This window comes from Bombina bombina, chromosome 2, assembly GCF_027579735.1.
Source record: "Bombina bombina isolate aBomBom1 chromosome 2, aBomBom1.pri, whole genome shotgun sequence".
Lineage (NCBI taxonomy): Eukaryota > Metazoa > Chordata > Amphibia > Anura > Bombinatoridae > Bombina > Bombina bombina.
Window position 1 is genome coordinate 849,866,363 of NC_069500.1, and position 22,634 is coordinate 849,888,996.

The window sequence follows — 22,634 nt, forward strand, 5'->3', positions numbered from 1 at the left end:
GAGGGTGATATTGCGAGGAGAATTAAAGCTGGATCCCCATTTGAGCACAAAAGTAACGCCAAATTCTGGAGACAAACTGGCTACCCCGGTCCGACACTATCTCCTTCGGTAACCCATGTAAATGGAAGACGTCCCAGGCAAAAATTGAAGCAAGCTCCTGAGCGGTAGGCAGCTTCATCAAGGGAATGCAATGTGACATTTTAGAAAAACGGTCAACCACCATAACGATAACAGTATTGCCATTGGAAACAGGGAGCTCGACAATGAAGTCCATAGAAAGATGTGTTCAACGACGCTCACCATTAGCAATAGGTTGAAGAAGCCCCACAGGAAGACGTCGAGGAGTCTTATTCTGTGCACAAACTGAGCAGGAGGCAACATACACAGCAACATCCGAACGAAGACCTGGCCACCAGAATTGTCGAGTGACAGACCAAATCATTTGGTTCTTGCCTGGGTGACCTGCGGCTTTAGGATAGTGGTAAGTGTGCAAAAGTTTAGTTCGAAGATTCTCAGGAACAAAACACTTACCACTAGGTTTCTCAGCCGGCCCATTGGTTTGTGCAGCCAGGATCTCCTCCCCCAAAGGAGAAGTCAAATTAGTATGTATGGTAGCCAAAATATGGTCAGGAGGTATAACTGGAGTAGGTACAGACTCCTCCTTGGACAGAGGCAAATATTGTCGAGAGAGGGCATCAGCCCTAACATTCTTACTACCAGGCAGGTAGGAGACCACATAATTAAACCAAGACAAAAATAGCGCCCATCTGGCCTGTCGGGGCGACAAACGTTTTGCTTCAGATAGATATGTTAAATTCTTGTGGTCAGTAAGAATGAGCACTGGCACGCTAGTACCCTCGAGAAGATGCCTCCATTCCTTATTTGCCGAAATTATGGCCAGTAATTCCCTGTCGCCAATTTCATAATTGCACTCCGCTGGAGACAATTTCTTAGAGAAGAAACCACACATATGCAAGGAACCGTCAGGCGTAGGACGTTGAGACAAGAGGGCACCTACTCCAATCTCAGACGCATCGACCTCAAGAACGAAAGGCAGGACAGGGTTAGGATGAGCCAGAACTGGAGCGACAGCAAAGGCAGTCTTAAGACTATCAAAGGCCTTAATGGCAGTAGGTGACCAATGGAGTGGATCATTCTCTTTACGAGGTCATGTCTGTGATAGGTTTGACCAAGGAAGAAAAGTTTTTAATAAACTTTCTATAGTAATTGGCGAACCCCAAAAAACATTGAATAGACCGAAGACCAACTGGGCGAGGCCACTGCAGAGCTGCAGATAACTTGTCTGAAGAACACGTGTAACATCAGAACGATGAGCCTCAAGTGTGGGTGAGTGTATGAAGATGTCGTCTAAGTACACCACAACACACTGTTGCAGCATATCTCGTAGGACATCATTAATAAATTCCTGAAAAACAGCAAGAGCATTACGTAGGCCAAAGGGCATTACAAGATACTCATAATGCCCGCTCCTGGTGTTAAATGCTGTTTTCCATTCATGGCCCTCCTTAATCCTAACGAGATTGTACGCTCCTCTCAAATCAAGTTTAGTAAAGACCGTAGCTCCCTTAAGGAGGTCAAAGAGTTCCGTAATAAGCGGAATAGGGTAAGCATTCTTAATGGTAAGGCGATTAAGACCCCTATAATCAATACATGGTCTTAACTCGCCACCCTTTTTCTTCACAAAGAAGAAGCCAGCCCCTGCAGGAGGGCAGGATTTGCAGATGATCCCCCATGACAGAGCATCAGCAACATACTCCTCCATAGCACAATTCTTTGCAACAGACAAAGGGTACACCCGGCCCCGAGGAGGAATGGCTCCGGGTTGCAGGTCTATGGCACAATTGTAAGACCGGTGAGGAGGCAACGTACCAGCACGCACCTTGTCAAACACGTCTAGGAACTCTCGGTACTCCTCTGGCAATTGAGATACTGAAGAAGTGCACAAGACTTTAACTGGTTTCCGAAGACAAGTGGAAATACATTGCGGGGACCACGACAAAATTTTGGACCTGCGCCAATCGAGATTGGGAATGTGCTTTTGGAGCCAAGGATAACCCAGAACAACAGGAAAATGCGGAGAGTTTATCACCTGGAACTGGAGGGTTTCAAAATGGAGAGCCCCAACAGCCATGGGCAACGGAGCAGTTTCGTGAGTAACGAGTGTGGGCTGAAGGGGCCTGCCATCAATGGCCTCAATAGCAAGCGGAACGGACTGAGGCAAAGCAGGAATGGAGTGCTTTGATACAAAAGCACTGTCAATGAAATAGCCCGCAGCACCAGAGTCAACAAGAGCCTAGGGGGACTATGGAGGAGTCCACCCAGGAAAGGACAACCGTGACCAAGGGTTTCTCCTTAAGTGGTTCCGGGGACGAGGATAAACCACCCAAGGTCTGCCCCCGACAGGACCTTAGGTGTGAGCGTTTCCCGGCCGTGTAGGACAAGACTTCAAAAGGTGGCCCTGTAACCCGCAATAGAGGCAGAGCCCCTCCCTCCTCCTAAAGGCCCTCTCAGCCATGGAGAGACGCGTGAATCCCAGCTGCATCGGCTCAGCTGTACCTGGTGACTCAGGACCAGGAGGCATGGAAGAAGAGGGAGGCATGGGTGGGAACGAACACGTAGGAGACAACGGAACAGCTGGTTTCCGCAAGCGCTCCTTGAAAGAGGGACTCTCTCTGAGTCTGATGTCAATTAGGATAAAAAGACACCAATGCCTCGAGATCCTCTGGTAAATCTCTGGCAGCAACTTTGTCTTTAATCGCATTAGAGAGCCCATGAAAGAAGGAGGCAACAAGTGCTTCATTGTTCCAACCTACCTCTGCGGCAAGCGTTTGGAACTCAATAGCATACTGAGAAACAGGTCTTGTACCTTGCTGAATGGACATGAGTCATTTAGCAGCAGAGGAGGAGCGAGCCGGAACATCAAATACCCTTCGAAAGGAGGCCACAAATTCAGGGTAATTTGAAATCACAGGTTTTTTAGTCTCCCACAAGGGATTAGCCCAGGCAAGAGCTGTGTCAGAGAGTAACAAGATGAGAAATCCCACCTTAGCTCTGTCAGAGGGAAACGCCTGAGGTAACATCTCAAAGTAAATGCCCACCTGGTTCAAAAACCCTCTGCACTGAATAGGATCGCCTCATATCACTGAGGTAGAGGTGCAGAACCAGACATGCTCCTGGTAGGCATAGGTGCAGCAGCGGAAACAGGAGCAGCCATAACTTGCGGGACACTTTGGTCCAAATGTGCAGTGCGAGTCAGCAGGGTTTGCAGGGCTAGTGCAAATTGATCCAAGCGGTGATCCTGTACATCCATCCTGGAAATTATGGCAGGTAAAGGTGTATTATTAGCACCATCAGGATTCATGGTCTTTGCGTAATGTCAGGGTGCCAGGAATCAGACTGAGACGAGAAGTGCAAAAATAATCACACCTTTATTAATAGCAAAAAATAATAAAAAGTCCACAAGTCAAATAAGCCAGGAATCAAAACCAAAGCTGGTAGTCAGACGAGCCGAGTCAGGAGCCAAAGCGAATAGTCAGATGAGCCGCAAACAGGAACAAGGAAAACAGCAGAGTCAGGAACAAGCCAGGGATCAGGAAGGACGTCAGGCAGCCAGGTAATACACAGGAACTCTCACAAACAGGTCTGAGACAACGCAAAGGCAATGCATACTGAACAGAGGCCCTTTAAATAATAAGTGATGACATCACAATTCTGAGACTGCATCCTGTCTCACAAGGATGATGCCCACCAGTCTGACCATAAAAGGAAGTGCAGGAATTGAGCAGCATCCCCCACAATGCACCATAGCCAGGAAGAGAGGTGAGTAAAACTCAGCACATGGCAAACACAGCAGGGAAAAAACCCTGACAATAATAGAAATAAATTAGAAAGCTGTTTAAAATGGTATTTTCTATCAAAATCATGAAAGAAAACATTTGGGTGTAATGTCCCTTTAACTATGCAGAATGATTTGCAACAAGCAGCTATTCTTTATTAAATGTGTACTTTTGTATATACAGGTGAAACCAATTATAGTTCAAGTATAGAATACCTATAACTATACCTATACCTAGAAAGGAGAACTGTATTTCTCTTTCACTTACCAATTGGAATGCCATTCTCGGCTCATGTTATCACTAATTCTAGGTTTTGTGGATTAAGAATATAAGTATATAAACATGGACTTTGTCAAAAAAGGTGTATAGGTTACACATTTAATATTGAAAATATGAAGAAGCTTTAAGAGTTTTGATTTATCTTCCGTTCACATATCCTACTATATGCAAAGAATATTTTGATCTATGTTCTCCAGCTCAAATCAAAACATTCTAACCAGGTATTTAATAAGGTTTCAGCAGCACAGTACACAGCTAATACACAGGACAATTTTAAGGGGCGGGCCGACCAGGAACGTTTCTAAGTGGGCTTCTTCTGCTGAGGCCAGCCGGCCACAATTTAAGTGGGTGTGCACACACCAGGCATTTTATTGCTTAAGTTATTTTTTTTTTAAAAAATAAGGTTGGTGAGCAGGATTTAAGTGAATGTTGCACACAGCAAATACTGTGCAAGCCCTGCCCTTTATAAACAACCCCTCCCAACATAAATACCCCTCCTTATAAATTTAGGCTGCATACAGTGGTGAATAGGGGGAGAGGTGGGCGGATAGGAAAAGGCCAATTGCAGCCTGCGTTACAGTCAGGACCAGAGTGGCTCACCTGGATACCAGCCTGGATTTAGGACTGTGGACCAAGGCCATTTCAATTTCTGTGGAGGATGTGGCTATGTTGAACAATGAAGAGGTTCTAGGCTCACCCCAGTTCCAGTTTAATACAAACATATATACTTATAACGACAAAAACCTTTATCCAAACTGCTTGATTGTACATAGTACAATTAGAAAGATACAGTACACTACTGAAGTCAGAAAGGTAATAGTTGTTGTTTTAAATAAATATAGGCTATTATTTGCATTTTAGAACACACAAAAAAGACTTACTGGTGGTGAAAATTTTTAATTTGTTATATTTTTTTAACATATTTTTTTATATAATATTAGTGGGGGAAAAAATCTGGATTGAAGAATAATTATTGATTTTTTACATATATGTAATATAATGTAAATATGTTATATAAATATGTACACATACATATATATATACACATACACGCGCACACACACATATACATACACGCATACGCACACATACATACATACCGTACATATATAATATATGTGTTCATAGATTTGGGGGGTCCCTTTTGGAATTTTGGGCACCTAACTGAAATCTGAAATATACAATGGTGTTATTAGGTGTCTTAATAAATTGTACATTCTATAATATTAACATAATTTTTAAATCTGTTTCTCTCCAGGACCTTTTTAGCGGCTGCACCACCTGGCTGATTTTACTTGACCACCCAGCTAAAATTTTAGCCAGTATTAAGTTGAAATTAGCTAATATTAAAAATGTTCAATTTTTATTACACAAATTGTCATTAAATACATTTATGTTAAATTAGGCAAAAACATTTACTGTAGTGGCGGTTGTCCATTTCACCAACATAAGACCAACACTACAACATATGTGCATGTTATTCATACTAGTTAAAAGGACAGTCTAGTCAAAATTAAACTTTCATGATTCAGATAGGGCATGCAATTTTAAACAACTTTCCAATGTACTTTTATAATCAATTTGCTTTGTTTTCTTGGTATTCTTAGTTGAAAGCTAAACCTAGGTAGACTCATATGCTAATTTCTAAGCCCTTGAAGGCCGACTCTTATCTAAATGCATTGGACAGTTTTTCACAGCTAGAGGGTGTTAGTTCATATGTACTGTATAGATAACATTGTGTTCTTGCCTGTGGAGGTACTTATAAGAGGGCACTGATTGGCTAAAATGAACTGAAATAAGGGTGCAGTCTGCAGAGGATTAAATACAAGGTAATCACAGAGATAAAAAGTATATTAATATAACTGTGTAAGTTATGCAAAACTGGGGTACGGATAAGGTATTATCTATCTTTCTAAACAATACAAATTCAGGAGTAGCTTGAGCAGAGGTGCATTTTCTATAGAGAGAGCAGTATTGCATTTGATTGGCTGTGCTATCTGCAGACATTTATAAAATCTATCAGGACATTGAAACTTTGTATGTCTCATAAGATGAAAAGAAAGCTTTTAATTTACCGTTCCTTTAAGACTATGAAGTATTTTTTTAAAAATAAACTATGAATTTTATACCATCTTGAATTTAAATGACCCTTTATTGAATGGCTAGTTTATTGCTTTTATGTTCTTGAAGAAATATGAATAGAAAAACAGAGCTCTCTGTGTTCCCTGGTGTTACAAAATGCCTTTACTACAACCCCACTGAGGATAGCAGAGAGGTCAAATATAAAGGTGTCATCTCAACACTAAAGAAAAAAATCTTAAAACAGAGAAATACAGAACTCTTAACACTCTTGACTTAAATTCCTTCAAAACATTTGAACAACAGAAACCAGTGTGAGCAGACTAGAAGGTTAGTTGACTGGAAATTAGAGCATTGTCAGATCACTGTGATGCTTTCAAATAGAAGAGATTCTGCAAACGGTCTCTACTCTGAAAGAATAAATTATACACCAGCTTGAACAGAGCAATATTTTAACCAGTGTAGCAAGTAACCTTGAGGGTATAAAAGTTTCCTAAATATCCCCTAACCACAGCACTTAATTAACATATTTATTATTATTTTAACCCCCCATAATGAATTAAAACAAACTTGAGACACTTTTGCACATATTGCTTTGGGTGTATGAACCAGGGCAAAAATATTGAAGTAATAAATATTTACTTGTAAATTAATGTCATAAAAGGAAAATAATAAAATACTCTAATGCATTAAATAATTGCATTATTGAACTTCTGCCCTGCAGAGAGAACTATTTTTTTTAACATATATACACATAATCAGCTTTGAACCAATAATAGACTATTGAAGGGAAGCTGAATATGGCTGCTGAGACAATCAGGAGTGTCTCATACGAGTAGCTGCCATCTGTGTTCAGTTTAGGATCAGCAGAGTATTGCCTCTGCTGAGCTGACTTTAACTATGTGTTTGCAGAGGATAAACACAGTTATAGGAAAGAAATAGAGAAAAAATAAAATACTTCAATAAATTAAAGCATTTGATTATTGCTTATTTATACCCTGAATTACCCACGCAGAAAAACATTACAATTGTAACAATACAAAACTGTACAGATTTATTTTCTTCTGCTCCTTTGAAATAAATCAGAAAACATAAAGTTCAGCATACAATAAAAGAAAGATCATTATTGATACCAACTATTTGTATCTGATATCATTCAGTACTCAATTTGGCTGACACATTTCATTATGTAATTCTTTGTATGCAATATTTCACTGTGACACTTATCTCTCCCCTTTCACAATGTTACTTTTTTATTATGGTGGTACATATTGTCTGACATATTTCATATTGTCATCATTGCTAATCATTTTAAGAATCAGAGGGCATGCCCTAAGGCACCCCTTGCTTATGAGCCATGTATCTCCAATAGTATACAGTATGTACCACAAGTAGAGATACTAGGTTTTGCACAACAAAAGTTATATATATATATACACACACACACACTCACCAGCCACTTTATAGGTACTCCTTGGGGTTGGACCCCCTTTTCCCTTCAGAGCTGCAATAATTCTTCGTGGCATAGATTCAACAAGGTGTTGGAAACATTCCTCAGACATTTTGGTCCATATTGACATGATAGCATCACGCAGTTGCTGCAGATTTGTCGGCTGCACAACCAATGATGCAAATCTCCTGTTCCACCACATCCCAAAGGTTCTCTATTGGTTTGAGAACTAGTAACTGTTGAGGCCAATGGAGTACAGTGAACTCATTGTCATATTCAAGAAACTAGTTTGAGATGATTTGGGACATGGTGCATGATCCTGCTGGAAGTAGCCATCAGAAGATGGGTACACTGTAGTCATAAAGGGATGGACATGGTCAGCAACAAAACTCAGGTAGGCTGTGGCATTTAAACAATGCTTTATTGGTACTAAGAGGCACAAAGTGTGCCAAGAAAATATCCCCCACACCATTACATCACCACCACCAGCCTGAACCATTGATACAAGGCAGGATGGATCCATGCTTTCATGTTGTTTACGCCAAATTCTAACCCTACCATCTGAATGTTGGAGCTGAAATTGAGACTCATCGGACCAGGCAACGTTTTTCTAATCATCTATTGTCCAACTTTGGTGAGCCTGTGTGAATTGTAGCCTCAGATTCCTGTTCTTAGCTGACAGGAGTGGCACCCGGTGTTGTCTTCTGCTGCTGTAGCCCATCTGCTTCAAGGTTCGACATGCTGTGCATTCAGAGATGGTATTCTGCATACCTTGGTTGTAACATGTGGTTATTTTAGTTACTGTTGCCTTTCTATCATCTCGAACCAGTATGCCCATTCTACTTTGACATCAACAAGGCATTGTTGTCCACACAACTGCCACTCACTGGATATTTTCTCTTTTTCAGACCACTCTCTGTAAACCCTAGAGATGGTTGTGAAAATCCCAGTAGATCAGCAGATTTTTAAATACTCAGACCAGCCCGTATGGCACCAACAACCATGTCACATTCAAAGTCACTTAAATCCCCTTTCTTCTCCATGCTGATGCTCAGTTTGAACTTCAGCAAGTTGTCTTCACAACGTCTAGATGCCTAAATGCAATAAGTTGCTGCCATGTAAGTGACTGATTAGCAATTTGTGTTACCAAGCAATTGAACAGGTGTATCTTAGACATGTGCATGGCGAAAAAATTTGGTTCGGTTAGGTGGGATTAGACTAGTATTATGTACTGTACAATAGGTGTAACCCATAGCAGAGTGATATAACCTAATATACTGTACAATACTAGTGTAATCCATGGCCATCCGAATCTACCAAATAAATCCGAATAAATACAAAGTAATACGGATTTATTCGGTAGATTTGGCACTATTTTAATTCGGAGATTCGGTTCGATCCGAATTTGCTGAATTTCCGAATCGAACAGCACATGTCTAATATATATATATAAAAAACATTTCTTTATTTATTTCAATTTTTTCCCTTTCTTATTTCTGATCTGAAAGTCAGATATTTGTTCTCCAGAAGCTATTGTTATCTTAAAATAAATTTCAATACAAGAGACCATGCTATTGTAATTGTGCTATTAGCAATACATAGGTAAATATTAATAAATTCATAAAAACATTTCAGAGCTAAAATAGACTGAATAGCCCGCCAACCTTACTATGGGAGCTGAAAAACATCTTTAATTACATAATTATAATTTAGCATTCAGAAAGGCATTGATAGACAGACACTGCTTCTGAACATTTCAGATTCATTTTTATGATTAAAATAAGAATAATTCTTCGTCTTACAACAGATCCACACAATAGTTTGGAAATATTCTTCCAATGTTCCCCGACCCTAGCGTTTATATTCTCAGTCTGCATGATTATTTAAAGGGATGTGAAACCCAAAACGCAAGCAATTTTAAAATAACATTCTAATTTACTTCTATTATCAAATTTTCTTCATTTTTTTGGTATCTTTTTTTTTTTTTAACGTTCCCACCTGGCTGCTAAGATTTTTTAATGTTTTTATTTTTTATTTTTTTGAACAATTGTTTTTATAACTTTTTTTTTTTTTCAGACCCCCACAATTTATACTGTTGGAAAGGTTAAGCGATTACCTTTCCAATGGTGGGTCTTGGGGGTCTGTAGCTGCTTAGATGCCTGAGATACATTGTTAAGTATAAATAAAGTTGCACGGTGACGTCATCACTTTATTGCGCGTGACGTCACCACGCAAAACGGGAACCCCCGGCGATGCCTGTCACTCTACAGGCATGATCGCCGGGGTAGGAGCGGATGGGAGCCCCCAGATCTCCCTCAAGGTGCGAGAGTGCTAGTGATGGCTCTGAGCCATCATTAGCACCAGAGTGGGAAACTCTGTGACGTCATTAGCACTCAAAGGGTTAAAGCAGGGACATAAACTCAGGAGCCAGCCCATTTCTGGAGCATTATGTGGCAGCAGCTTTGCAAGAATGTTATCCATTTACAAGAGCACTAGATGGCAGCACTATTTCCTGTCATGAAGAGTTTCATAGACCTACCAAGGTATCTCTTCAACAAAGAATATCATGGGGAGAAAGCAAAACTGATAATAAAACTAAATTGGAAACTTTTTTAATATTGCATGCTCTGTCTCAATCACAAAAGACAATTGTATATCTCATTAAAGTTCTTGTGCAAGAAAAAAAGAGCAAAGGTTAAAGGAAGTGGCATGGAGAATATGGTTCTTCTCACTGTATCCTCCGCATTGCTTACAGTGATCATAAAGGTTGGTCCTTCAACATTTTACTTTGTTAGAGTGATACGAGATCTAATTTCTATAACAATTAATAAGAAGAAAAACAAATATGCAGATCAATTACGTTCATGTGGAACTCAGTAAAAAAAGTATAAGATTAATTGTGTTAGCCCATTAATAGGAACTATTTACACATAGCAAAAAATGACAACATTTGTCAGCAATGGGCAGAACATTTAGATGTAAAATATTATTTTAGCTTTGAATTGTTTTTATTAATTGAGTAGCCAACTACACTCTAGGAACTGAATAACACGCTAGAATACCATTATAATTCATCATTCAGAAAGGCTTTATATATAAAAAAAAAAAACTTACAGCACGTTGATAGGCAGACAATGCTTCTGTGCATTTCAGATCCTACAGGGAAAAAAAAAGATCAAACACAATTAGAAACGTATTAAACACATAAAGAAAAGACAAGAAGTGAGATCTAAAAAAGTAAAGCCTGGTTAAAAATATTTTTAACTTATTAAAGGGACAGTCAACACAATAATTTTTGTTGTTTAAAAAGATAATCACTTTATTACCCATTCCCCAGTTTTGCACAACCAACACAGTTATAATAATACACATTTTACCTCTGTAATTACCTTGTATCTAAGCTTCTGCTGACTGCCCCCTTATTTCAGTTCTTTTGACAGACTTGCATTTTAGCCAATCAGTGCTCACTCCTAGGTCACTTCACGTGCATGTGCTCAATGTTATCTATACGAAACTCATGAACTAATGCCCTCTAGTGGTCAAAATGCATTCAGATTAGAGGCGGTCTTCAAGGTCTAAGAAATTAGCATATGAACCTCCTAGGTTTAGCTTTCAACTAAGAATACCAAGAGTACAAAGCAAGGCAAAATTGGTGATAAAAATTTGCAAGTTGTTTAAAAATGACATGCCCTATTTAAATCATGAAAGTTTTTTTGGACTTGACTGTCCCTTTAAGGTAAAATGACTACGTTAGACACAATAATAAGTGTCCGAATTATATGGTTAGGAAAGCGTGTGATCGAGGATGTATATTGGATTATTGGATGCCTGTTATACTTAGGAGGTGTCTGCTCTGAAAAAAATACATAAAAATAAAACAGATGATTTGTTGCAGGACAATCGGGTAAAAAAAAAGGTTACAAGAGTATTAACCATCTCATGGTTTCCATCCCAAAACACCAAATGAAAAATAAATAATTTAAATTCTGGATAATACAATCTATATTGTAAACTGCAAGAGATCCACAGCTTGCCAGTTCACCAAATTAGATTTATTATTTTATTATGATATTTTAATTTAAAGTGCTGGAGACTTTGATGTCACAATATGCAAACAAATATATAAATATACCCAACAAAGACCTCACGTCTGATTCCCACAGTCTCACATTTATGCCACACCTCAGGACAGATTTTTACAATGTGGGACAATTATACCAGGGGACACATGGCAACAAAGGGGTATTTATCCAGGGACAATCAGGACAGTTGGCAAGTATGAGTTTAAACATATTTTGAAAATACAATGGATAGCTTTTGCTGGTACTATTTTTTTTTATTTTTATTTTTAAAAAAAGCTCATATTTTTGTTTTGTTTTTCAAATAGCTACCAAACATACCTATTTATATGATTATTCTAGCGACAATAGCCTATAATAAAAGTGGAGCAATACATTTTTATCGCTTGAGCGCTATGCTCAATGTAAATCAATATGTTAGCGCTGGTATTACAAGTTGAAAGTGAAAAATAAGAGTGTGAATGAAAGGCTAAGGTATTCTAGCTTCTGGAGTTTGGATTTTGCAAATCCCTTTTCCATTAGACTTCTATGCAGAATGCTAAAGAAATCCAAAAAGTAAGAGTGTGACAAGGACTAATGTAATAAAAAGTTCCTTTATTGAATACAAAGTTTAAAAAATGAAAAAGTGGAAGATCATCTCCTATTATAAGCAAGTTAGGAAAAGTCCAAAAACTAAATTTATGCTTACCTGATAAATTGATTTCTTCTATGGTAAGACGAGTCCACGGATTCATCCTTTACTTTTGGGATATTATCCTTCCCTACAGGAAGTGGCAAAGAGCACCACAGCAGAGCTGTCTATATAGCTCCTCCCTTAGCTCCACCCCCCAGTCATTTGACCGAAGGTACAGGAAGAAAAAGGAGAAACTACAAGGTGCAGAGGTGACTGAGTTTAAATCAAAAAAATATAATCTGTCTTAAAATGACAGGGCGGGCCGTGGACTCGTCTTACCATAGAAGAAATCAATTTATCAGGTAAGCATAAATTTACTTTTCTTCTATAAAGGTAAGACGAGTCCACGGATTCATCCTTTACTTGTGGGATACAATACCAAAGCTACAGGACACGGATGAACGGGAGGGACAAGACAGATGGTTAAACAGAAGGCACCACTGCTTGAAGAACTTTTCTCCCAAAAATAGCCTCCGAAGAAGCAAAAATATCAAATTTGTAAAATTTGAAAAGGTATGAAGCGAAGACCAAGTCGCAGCCTTACAAATCTGTTCAACAGAATCATCATTTTTAAAAGCCCATGTGGAAGCCACCGCTCTAGTAGAGTGAGCTGTAATTCTTTCAGGAGGCTGCTGTCCAGCAGTCTCATATGCCAAACGGATGATGTTTTTCAGCCAAAAGGCAAGAGAGGTAGCCGTAGCTTTTTGACCTCTACGTTTTCCAGAATAGACAACAAAAAAAGAAGATGTTTGACGGAAATCTTTGGTCGCTTACAAGTAAAACTTCAAAGCATGAACCACGCCCAAGTTGTGCAACAGACACTCCTTCTTAGAGGAAGGATTAGGACACAGAGAAGGAACAACAATTTTCTGATTGATATTCCTATTAGTAACAACCTTAGGAAGGAATCCAGGTTTGGTATGCAAAACCACCTTATCCGCATGGAAAACAAGATAAGGTGAGTCGCATTGCAATGCAAATAGTTCAGAAACTCTTTGAGCCGAAGAGATAGCAACTAAAAACAGAACCTTCCCAGATAGAAGCTTAATATCTATGGAATGCATAGGTTCAAACGGAACCCCTTGAAGAACTTTAAGAACTAAATTTAAACTCCATGGCGGAGCAACAGGTTTAAACACAGGCTTGATTCTAACTAAAGCCTGACAGAACGACTGAACGTCTGCTTGTGCAGTAGAATTGATAAAGCAGATATCTGTCCCCTTAAGGAACTAGCTGATAGCCCCTTCTCCAATCCTTCTTGGAGAAAAGACAAAATCCTAGGAATCCTGATCTTACTCCATGAGTAGCCTTTGGATTCGCACCAATAAAGATATTTACGCCATATCTTATGATAATTTTTCCTGGTGACAGGCTTTCAAGCCTGAATCAAGGTATCTATGACCGACTCAGAGTATCCCCACTTGGATAAAATCAAGTGTTCAATCTCTAGGCAGTCAGCCGCAGAGAAACTAGATTTGGATGCTGGAACGGACCTTGAATCAGAAGGTCCTGTCTCAGTGGCAGAGTCCATGGTGGAAGAGATGACGTGTCTACCAGGTCTGCACACCAAGTCCTGTGCGGCCACGCAGGTGCTATCAAAATCACTGAAGCTCTCTTCTGATTGATTCTGGCAATATAACAAGGAAGGAGAGGAAATGGTGGAAACACATAAGCCAGGTTGAACGACCAGGGTACTGCTAGAGCATCTATCGGTACTGCCTGAGGATCACTTGACCTGGACCCGTAATAAGGAAGTTTGGCATTCTGACGAGAAGCCATCAGATCCAATTCTGGTGTGCCCCATTGCTGAATCAATTGTGCAAACACCTCCGGATGGAGTTCCCACTCCCCCGGATGAAAAGTCTGACGACTTAGAAAATCCGCTTCCCAGTTCTCCACTCCTGAGATATAGATTGCTGATAGATGGCAAGAGTGAATCTCTGCCCATCGATATATTTTGGTAACCTCTATCATCGCTAGAGAACTCTTTGTTCCCCCTTGATGATTGATATATGCTACAGTCGTGATATTGTCCGACTGGAATCTTATGAATCTGGCCGAAGCCAGCTGAGGCCACGCCTGAAGCGCGTTGAATATCGCTCAGTTCTAGAATATTTATCGGGAGGAGAACCTCCACCTGAGTCCACAAACACTGTGCTTTCAGGGAATTCCAGACTGCACCCCAGCCCAATAGGCTGGCGTCCGTTGTCGCTGGCCTGCGGAAACACATTCCCTGGGACAGATGATCCTGTGACAACCACCAAAGAAGAGAGTCTCTGATCTCTTGATCCAGATTTATCTGAGGAGATAAATCTGCATAATCCCTATTCCACTGTTTGAGCATGCATAATTGCAGTGGTCTGAGATGCAAGCGAGCAAACGGAACTATGTCCATTGCCACTACCATTAGTCCAATTACCTTCCTTTGCCAAGGAAGGAATGAAGAGCTCGGAAGGTGGTTAAAATCTTTGATTTCCTGACCTCCGTCAGAAAAATCTTCATGTCCACCGAATCTATCAGAGTTCCCAGGAATGGAACTCTTGTGAGAGGGATAAGTGAACTCTTTTTTATGTTGAAATTATTTTTATTAGTTTTTATGTCTTATAACAATAAAAGCAAAATAAAATAAAATAAAGTGAAATACATGTGTCGCTTAATTTTCTTCACATATTCAATGTGTTCTAAATTACAGATTCAAATGAAAACGGTTTCCATCATCAGTTATACAATTAGTAAAATCAAACTTTGTAGATGCACTTTTCTGAATACTTAACATATATCTGGAACATTATAAACAGTCGTATTTTTGTGACAATCACTGTAGAGGTTCTCAGTGCATCTCAGTGGTTCATAGCGAGGGTCCCGGCTCAACTATTAGGTCTCAGTATTTAAAGCAGAAGCGTTATTCTGATTTGCCTTCCTTTTTGCCTCATGATGCATTATGAAGGGTTCCCATCTTGCTAAAAATCTTTCTTTGTCATTGAGGGATTCAGCTGCTGCACTTGCCATATTGTAATGATATTCTAATTTATTATAAATAAAGGATGAGTCAGGTGGGGTGGATTTCCAGAACTGAGCTATGCTAAGTCTAACTATCGTGCAGACCATCATGGCTAGTTTAAGGTGTGTCTTTGGTATGTCAGGGATTGGGAAGTGGAGTAGTGCCTGTTCTAATGTTAGTGTTATTTGCTTTTGAAGAATTTCACTAAGTAGTTTAGAGGTGTAGTCCCATATTTTTTTAATTTGCTCGCACTCCCACCACATATGTATGTACGATCCTCTTTCCCCACATCCTCTATAGCAAGAATGCGATAGTGCATCTCTCGCACCATGCGATCGTGTTGGGTGGAGGTACCACCTGAACGCAACCTTTATATAATTTTCCTTAAGTAAGGCATTTGATGTAAAGGACAATCCGTTTGAGAGGTTTGTATACCATGTTTTGATTGGCCAGTTTTTACCTATATCTTGTTCCCATCTAGTAATAGTTGGTGATTTCTCTGAATTTCCTGGGGAGTTAAAAATGGAATAGAGGGATGAGATCACTTCTGGTATATGAGAGTTAGTAAGGCATAGTGTTTCTAATGTTGTGTTTGGGAGGGGTTGTGAATTACCTAATATTTCATTTGCTCTAGACCTCAATTGTAAATAATGATACCATATATTTTTGTCGTTGATGTCCATATTTTGGTATTGTGTAAAGGTCATTATTTTATCTGCTAGAAGTATGTCTGCAATTCTATAGAGTCCTTTATTGGACCATTTCTGTTGTACTGTTAAATCGACTGAAGTATCAAGTGTTACTAGTGGGGTTAGTGTTGATCTGTCTCTAGTGAGTATGTATTTAGCATTTAGGGATTTCCATATATGGATAGTATGTTCAATCGCAATAAACTTGCCGTTCTGCTTATGTTTTGTAAGATATGGGGGCCAGAGTAATCTGGGTAGGAAATCAGTCTCGATGAGATTCGATTCAAGACGAGTCCATTGCTTCTTATTATTCTCTCTAAACCAATGTATAGTCTGCGCCATCCTAGCAGCGTGATAGTATGAAATTAAGTTGGGTACCCCTACTCCCCCTTCTCTTCTATTTGTACACATAACTTTTTTATTGATTCGTGCTTTTTTACCTTGCCATATGAATCTCAGTAAATCCCTTTGCAGTTTGTGTAGTTCAGAGAGTGGAACTGAGATGGGTAGAGCTCTAAACAGGTACAGTAATTTGGGTAATAGGGTCATTTTAGTGGAGATGATCCTGCCGTATAGAGAGATTAAGTGAACTCTTTTTTATGTTCACCTACCACCCATGAGATCTTAGAAAAGCCAATACAATGTCCGTGTGAGACTTGGCTAGTTGGTAAGTCGACGCCTGATTTGATATCGTCCAGATAAGGCGCCACTGCTATGCCCCTTCATGCTGTCTTGGTGGCAGCAGAAGGCTTCTTGGCCTGTTTACCCTTGTTCCAAGTCTGGTTAGGTCTCCAGACTGACTTAGATTGAGCAAAATTCCCCTCTTGCTTTGTGGCAGGGGAAGAGGTAGAGGGACCACCTTTGAAGTTCCGAAAGGAACGAAAATTATTCTGTTTGGTCCTCATCTGATTCGTCTTATCCTGAGGAAGGGCATGGCCTTTCCCTCCAGTAATGTCTGAAATGATCTCTTTCAGTTCAGGCCCGAATAGGGTCTAACCCTTGAAAGGGATGGCTAAGAGCTTAGCTTTTGATGACACATCAGCAGACCAGGACTTAAGCCATAACGCTCTACGCGCTAAAATGGCAAAACCTGAATTCTTCGCCGCTAATTTAGCCAATTGAAAAGCGGCATCGGTAATGAAAGAATTAGCTAGCTTGAGAGCCCTAATTCTATCCAGAATATCATCTAATGGGGTCTCAACCTGAAGAGCCTCTTCCAGAGCCTCGAACCAAAAGGATGCTGCAGTAGTTACAGGAACAATGCACGCTATAGGTTGGAGAAGAAAACCTTGGTGAACAAATATTTTCTTCAGAAGACCCTCTAATTTTTTATCCATAGGATCTTTGAAAGCACAACTGTCCTCGATAGGTATAGTTGTACGCTTAGTCAGGGTAGAAATAGCTCCCTCCACCTTAGGGACTGTCTGCCAAGAGTCCCGTACGGCATCAGATATGGGAAACATTTTCTTAAAAGTAGGAGGGGGAGCGAACGGAATACCTGGTCTATCCCACTCCTTAGTAACAATTTCCGAAATCCTCTTGGCGACCGGAAAAACATCAGTGTAGGCAGGAACCTATTTTCTGAATCAGAAATCTCTCCCTCAGCCAGCAAATCCCTCATTTCAGAAGATTGTGAGGGTACATCGGATATGGCTAATAAAGCGTCAGAGGACTCAGCGTTAGTTCTCACACCATATCTACTGTGCTTCCCCTGCAACCCAGGCAGCTTAGATAAAACCTCTGTGAGGGTAGTATTCATAACTGCGGCCATATCTTGCAGGGTGAAAGAATTAGACGCACTAGAAGTACTTGGCGTCGCTTGTGCGGGCGTTAACGGTTGTGACACTTGGGGAGAATTAGATGGTAAAACCTGATTCTCTTCTGACTGAGAATCATCCTGCGACATACTTTTAGTAGCCAAAATATGTTCTTTACAATTTATTGACCTTTCAGTGCATGAGGGACACATTCTAAGTGGAGGTTCCACAATGGCTTCTAAACATATTGAACATTGACTTTCCTCAATGTCAGACATGTTGAACAGGCTAGTAATGACTTCAAACAAGCATGAAAACACTTTATTTAGTGAAAAAAATAACAATCTTAAAAAACGGTACTGCGCCTTTAAGAGAAAAAAAAAAGCATACACGTTCTGCAAAACAGTCTAAACATGCACCAAATGTTTCAAAATTTTGTGTGTAGACCCACTATAGGTAGTTAAGATTGCACCACAATTTTTTTTTTTAACAATTAACCCCTTAATGTCCAAACCGGATCGAAAATAGGCCCAGATCTGGAAAAAGACCCCTCAGCACCTTGCCATAGCCCTGCTGTGGCCCTACCTGCCCTCAGGGATCGAAAGTGTGGGGTAAAAGCTTTGATTTGGCCCAAAACACACACCAGGGCCCTCAGGAGTTAGAGCTTGCTGCTTGCTGACAAACTAACTGCGCATCTGAGGCGTGAAAATAGGCCCTGCCCATCTCACTCAATGTTCTCTGAGCCTTAAAGAACCACGCCATAGCGGTTATAACTAGCCATGTGGGTTCCAAGACCCTAAAAATAAGCCATGTGTGTCCTAATAAAGTTGCCCAAAACGTTTATTGCCCACAAAAAACGTTAAAGCACTTCCATCCAAAAAACGTTTGCTCACAAACATTTTACATTCAGTGTCAACCATATATGTAATTGGTCCCATAAGCAAGCTAAGTAATGCCCTTCTTTTTAGCTCTAGGATTACCGCTTACCCTTACCCTCGTGGGCATAATATCAGCCTTTCTGAAATACACAGTCTCTCCAGAAAAAATATGACTGAACATACCTCATTGCTGCATAGCATGAAACCGTTCCTCACACTGAAGTTTCCTGTACTCCTCAGCCTCTGTGGGAACAGCAATGGACCTTAGTTACAAATGCTAAGATCATCATCCTCCAGGCCAGGCAGCAGTCTTCATCCATCTGCTGCCTGAGAGTAAATAGTACAAACCGGTACAATTTAAAAATAACAAACTCTTGATTGAAGAATTAAAAACTAATATTTTATCACCTCTTTCACTTTACCCTTCCTAGTACTTAAAGTAGGCAAAAAGAATGACTGGGGGGTGGAGCTATATAGACAGCTCTGCTGTGGTGCTCTTTGCCACTTCCTGTAGGGAAGGATAATATCCCACAAGTAAAGGATGAATCCGTGAACTCGTCTTACCTTTATAGAAGGAAGTACAGCTGACATGTTTCGAGTCAACAAGCCTTAATGATAGCTAACTATTATAGAGAATCTGCAGCCTTTAAAAAGGGAGGAGCCTAACATTTAATAGGTTAAGAACAAACTGGGGGAGTGTCCTATGGTTAACTATTTGTTAACCAACACAAACCTTGCAATAAAGTCATACAAATTAAATGCCCAAAAACCCAAAAAAAAACAAAGGAAATGTATATTATCAGCAGAGATTAAATGTTGTGAAGAATACATACAGGTGCTTATATAAACATATTGGTATGCTAGTTCAAGAAATCACATTTAAAATACAATAGAAAAAAAAACAGAATTTATGTTTACCTGATAAATTACTTTCTCCAACGGTGTGTCCGGTCCACGGCGTCATCCTTACTTGTGGGATATTCTCTTCCCCAACAGGAAATGGCAAAGAGCCCAGCAAAGCTGGTCACATGATCCCTCCTAGGCTCCGCCTTCCCCAGTCATTCGACCGACGTAAAGGAGGAATATTTGCATAGGAGAAATCATATGATACCGTGGTGACTGTAGTTAGAAAAAATAAATCATCAGACCTGATTAAAAAAACCAGGGCGGGCCGTGGACCGGACACACCGTTGGAGAAAGTAATTTATCAGGTAAACATAAATTCTGTTTTCTCCAACATAGGTGTGTCCGGTCCACGGCGTCATCCTTACTTGTGGGAACCAATACCAAAGCTTTAGGACACGGATGATGGGAGGGAGCAAATCAGGTCACCTAGATGGAAGGCACCACGGCTTGCAAAACTTTTCTCCCAAAAATAGCCTCAGAAGAAGCAAAAGTATCAAATTTGTAAAATTTGGTAAAAGTGTGCAGTGAAGACCAAGTCGCTGCCTTACATATCTGATCAACAGAAGCCTCGTTCTAGAAGGCCCAAGTGGAAGCCACAGCCCTAGTAGAGTGAGCTGTGATTCTTTCAGGAGGCTGCCGTCCGGCAGTCTCATAAGCCAATCGGATAATGCTTTTAAGCCAAAAGGAAAGAGAGGTAGAAGTCGCTTTTTGACCTCTCCTCTTACCAGAATAGACGACAAACAAAGAAGAAGTTTGTCTGAAATCTTTAGTAGCCTCTAAATAGAATTTTAGAGCACGGACTACATCCAAATTGTGTAACAAACGTTCCTTCTTGGACACTGGATTCGGACACAAAGAAGGTACAACTATCTCCTGGTTGATATTCTTGTTGGAAACAACTTTCGGAAGAAAACCAGGCTTAGTACGCAAAACCACCTTATCTGCATGAAACACCAGATAGGGCGGAGAACACTGCAGAGCAGATAACTCAGAAACTCTTCTAGCAGAAGAAATTGCAACCAAAAACAAAACTTTCCAAGATAATAGCTTAATATCTACGGAATGTAAAGGTTCAAACGGAACCCCTTGAAGAACTGAAAGAACTAGGTTTAGACTCCAGGGAGGAGTCAAAGGTTTGTAAACAGGCTTGATCCTAACCAGAGCCTGAACAAACGCTTGAACGTCTGGCACAGTTGCCAGCCTTTTGTGAAGTAGAACAGATAAAGCGGAGATCTGTCCCTTCAGAGAACTTGCAGATAATCCTTTCTCCAAACCCTCTTGTAGAAAGGATAGAATTTTAGGAATCTTTACCTTGTTCCATGGGAATCCTTTAGATTCACACCAACAGATATATTTTTTCCATATCTTATGGTAAATCTTTCTAGTTACAGGCTTTCTAGCCTGAATCAGAGTATCTATAACAGAATCTGAAAACCCACGCTTTGATAAAATCAAGCGTTCAATCTCCAAGCAGTCAGTTGGAGTGATGCCAGATTCGGATGTTCGAACGGACCTTGAACAAGAAGGTCCCGTCTCAAAGGTAGCTTCCATGGTGGAGCCGATGACATATTCACCAGGTCTGCATACCAAATTCTGCGTGGCCACGCAGGAGCTATCAAAATCACCGAAGCCCTCTCTTGATTGATCCTGGCTACCAGCCTGGGAATGAGAGGAAACGGTGGGAACACATAAGCTAGGTTGAAGGTCCAAGGTGCTACTAGTGCATCTACTAGAGTCGCCTTGGGATCCCTGGATCTGGACCCGTAACAAGGAACCTTGAAGTTCTGGCGAGAGGCCATCAGATCCATGTCTGGAATGCCCCATAATTGAGTTATTTGGGCAAAGATTTCCGGATGGAGTTCCCACTCCCCCGGATGGAATGTCTGACGACTCAGAAAATCCGCTTCCCAATTTTCCACTCCTGGGATGTGGATTGCAGACAAGTGGCAGGAGTGATCCTCCGCCCAATGAATTATCTTGGTCACTTCCTCCATCGCCAGGGAACTCCTTGTTCCCCCCTGATGGTTGATATATGCAACAGTCGTCATGTTGTCGGATTGAAACCTTATGAATTTGACCCTTGCTAGAAGAGGCCAAGCCTTGAGAGCATTGAATATCGCTCTCAGTTCCAGAATGTTTATCGGGAGAAGAGATTCTTCCCGAGACCATAGACCCTGAGCTTTCAGGGGTCCCCAGACCGCGCCCCAGCCTACCAGACTGGCGTCGGTCGTGACAATGACCCACTCTGGTCTGCGGAAGCTCATCCCCTGTGACAGGTTGTCCAGGATCAGCCACCAACGGAGTGAATCTCTGGTCTTTTGATCTACTTGAATCGTCGGAGACAAGTCTGTATAATCCCCATTCCACTGTCTGAGCATGCACAGTTGTAATGGTCTTAGATGAATCCGCGCAAAAGGAACTATGTCCATTGCCGCAACCATCAAACCTATTACTTCCATGCACTGTGCTATGGAAGGAAGAAGAACGGAATGAAGCACTTGACAAGAGCTTAGAAGTTTTGATTTTCTGGTTTCTGTCAGAAAAATCTTCATTTCCAAGGAATCTATTATTGTTCCCAAGAAGGGAACTCTTGTTGACGGAAATAGAGAACTTTTTTCTACGTTCACTTTCCACCCGTGAGATCTGAGAAAGGCTAGGACAATGTCCGTATGAGCCTTTGCTTGTGGTAGAGACGACGCTTGAATCAGTATGTCGTCCAGGTAGGGTACTACTGCAATGCCCCTTGGCCTTAGTACGGCTAGAAGGGACCCTAGTACCTTTGTGAAAATTCTTGGAGCAGTGGCTAGTCCGAATGGAAGTGCCACAAACTGGTAATGCTTGTCCAGAAAGGCGAATCTTAGGAACCGATGATGTTCCTTGTGGATAGGAATATGTAGATACGCATCCTTTAAATCCACCGTGGTCATGAATTGACCTTCCTGGATGGTAGGAAGAATTGTCCGAATGGTTTCCATCTTGAACGATG

The 22,634-nt window shown here is 40.6% G+C and overlaps 1 protein-coding gene across 1 annotated transcript in view; it reads left to right on the top strand.

Annotated features, from left to right (window-relative positions):
* TECRL (trans-2,3-enoyl-CoA reductase like) overlaps positions 1-22,634 on the top strand; it is a 1,178,878-nt gene that overhangs the window by 926,271 nt on the left and 229,973 nt on the right. The window contains exon 11 of the mRNA XM_053700120.1: positions 18,616-18,630. Within this exon, the coding sequence (XP_053556095.1) occupies positions 18,616-18,630 (15 nt within the window). The remainder of the gene's footprint in view (positions 1-18,615; positions 18,631-22,634) is intronic.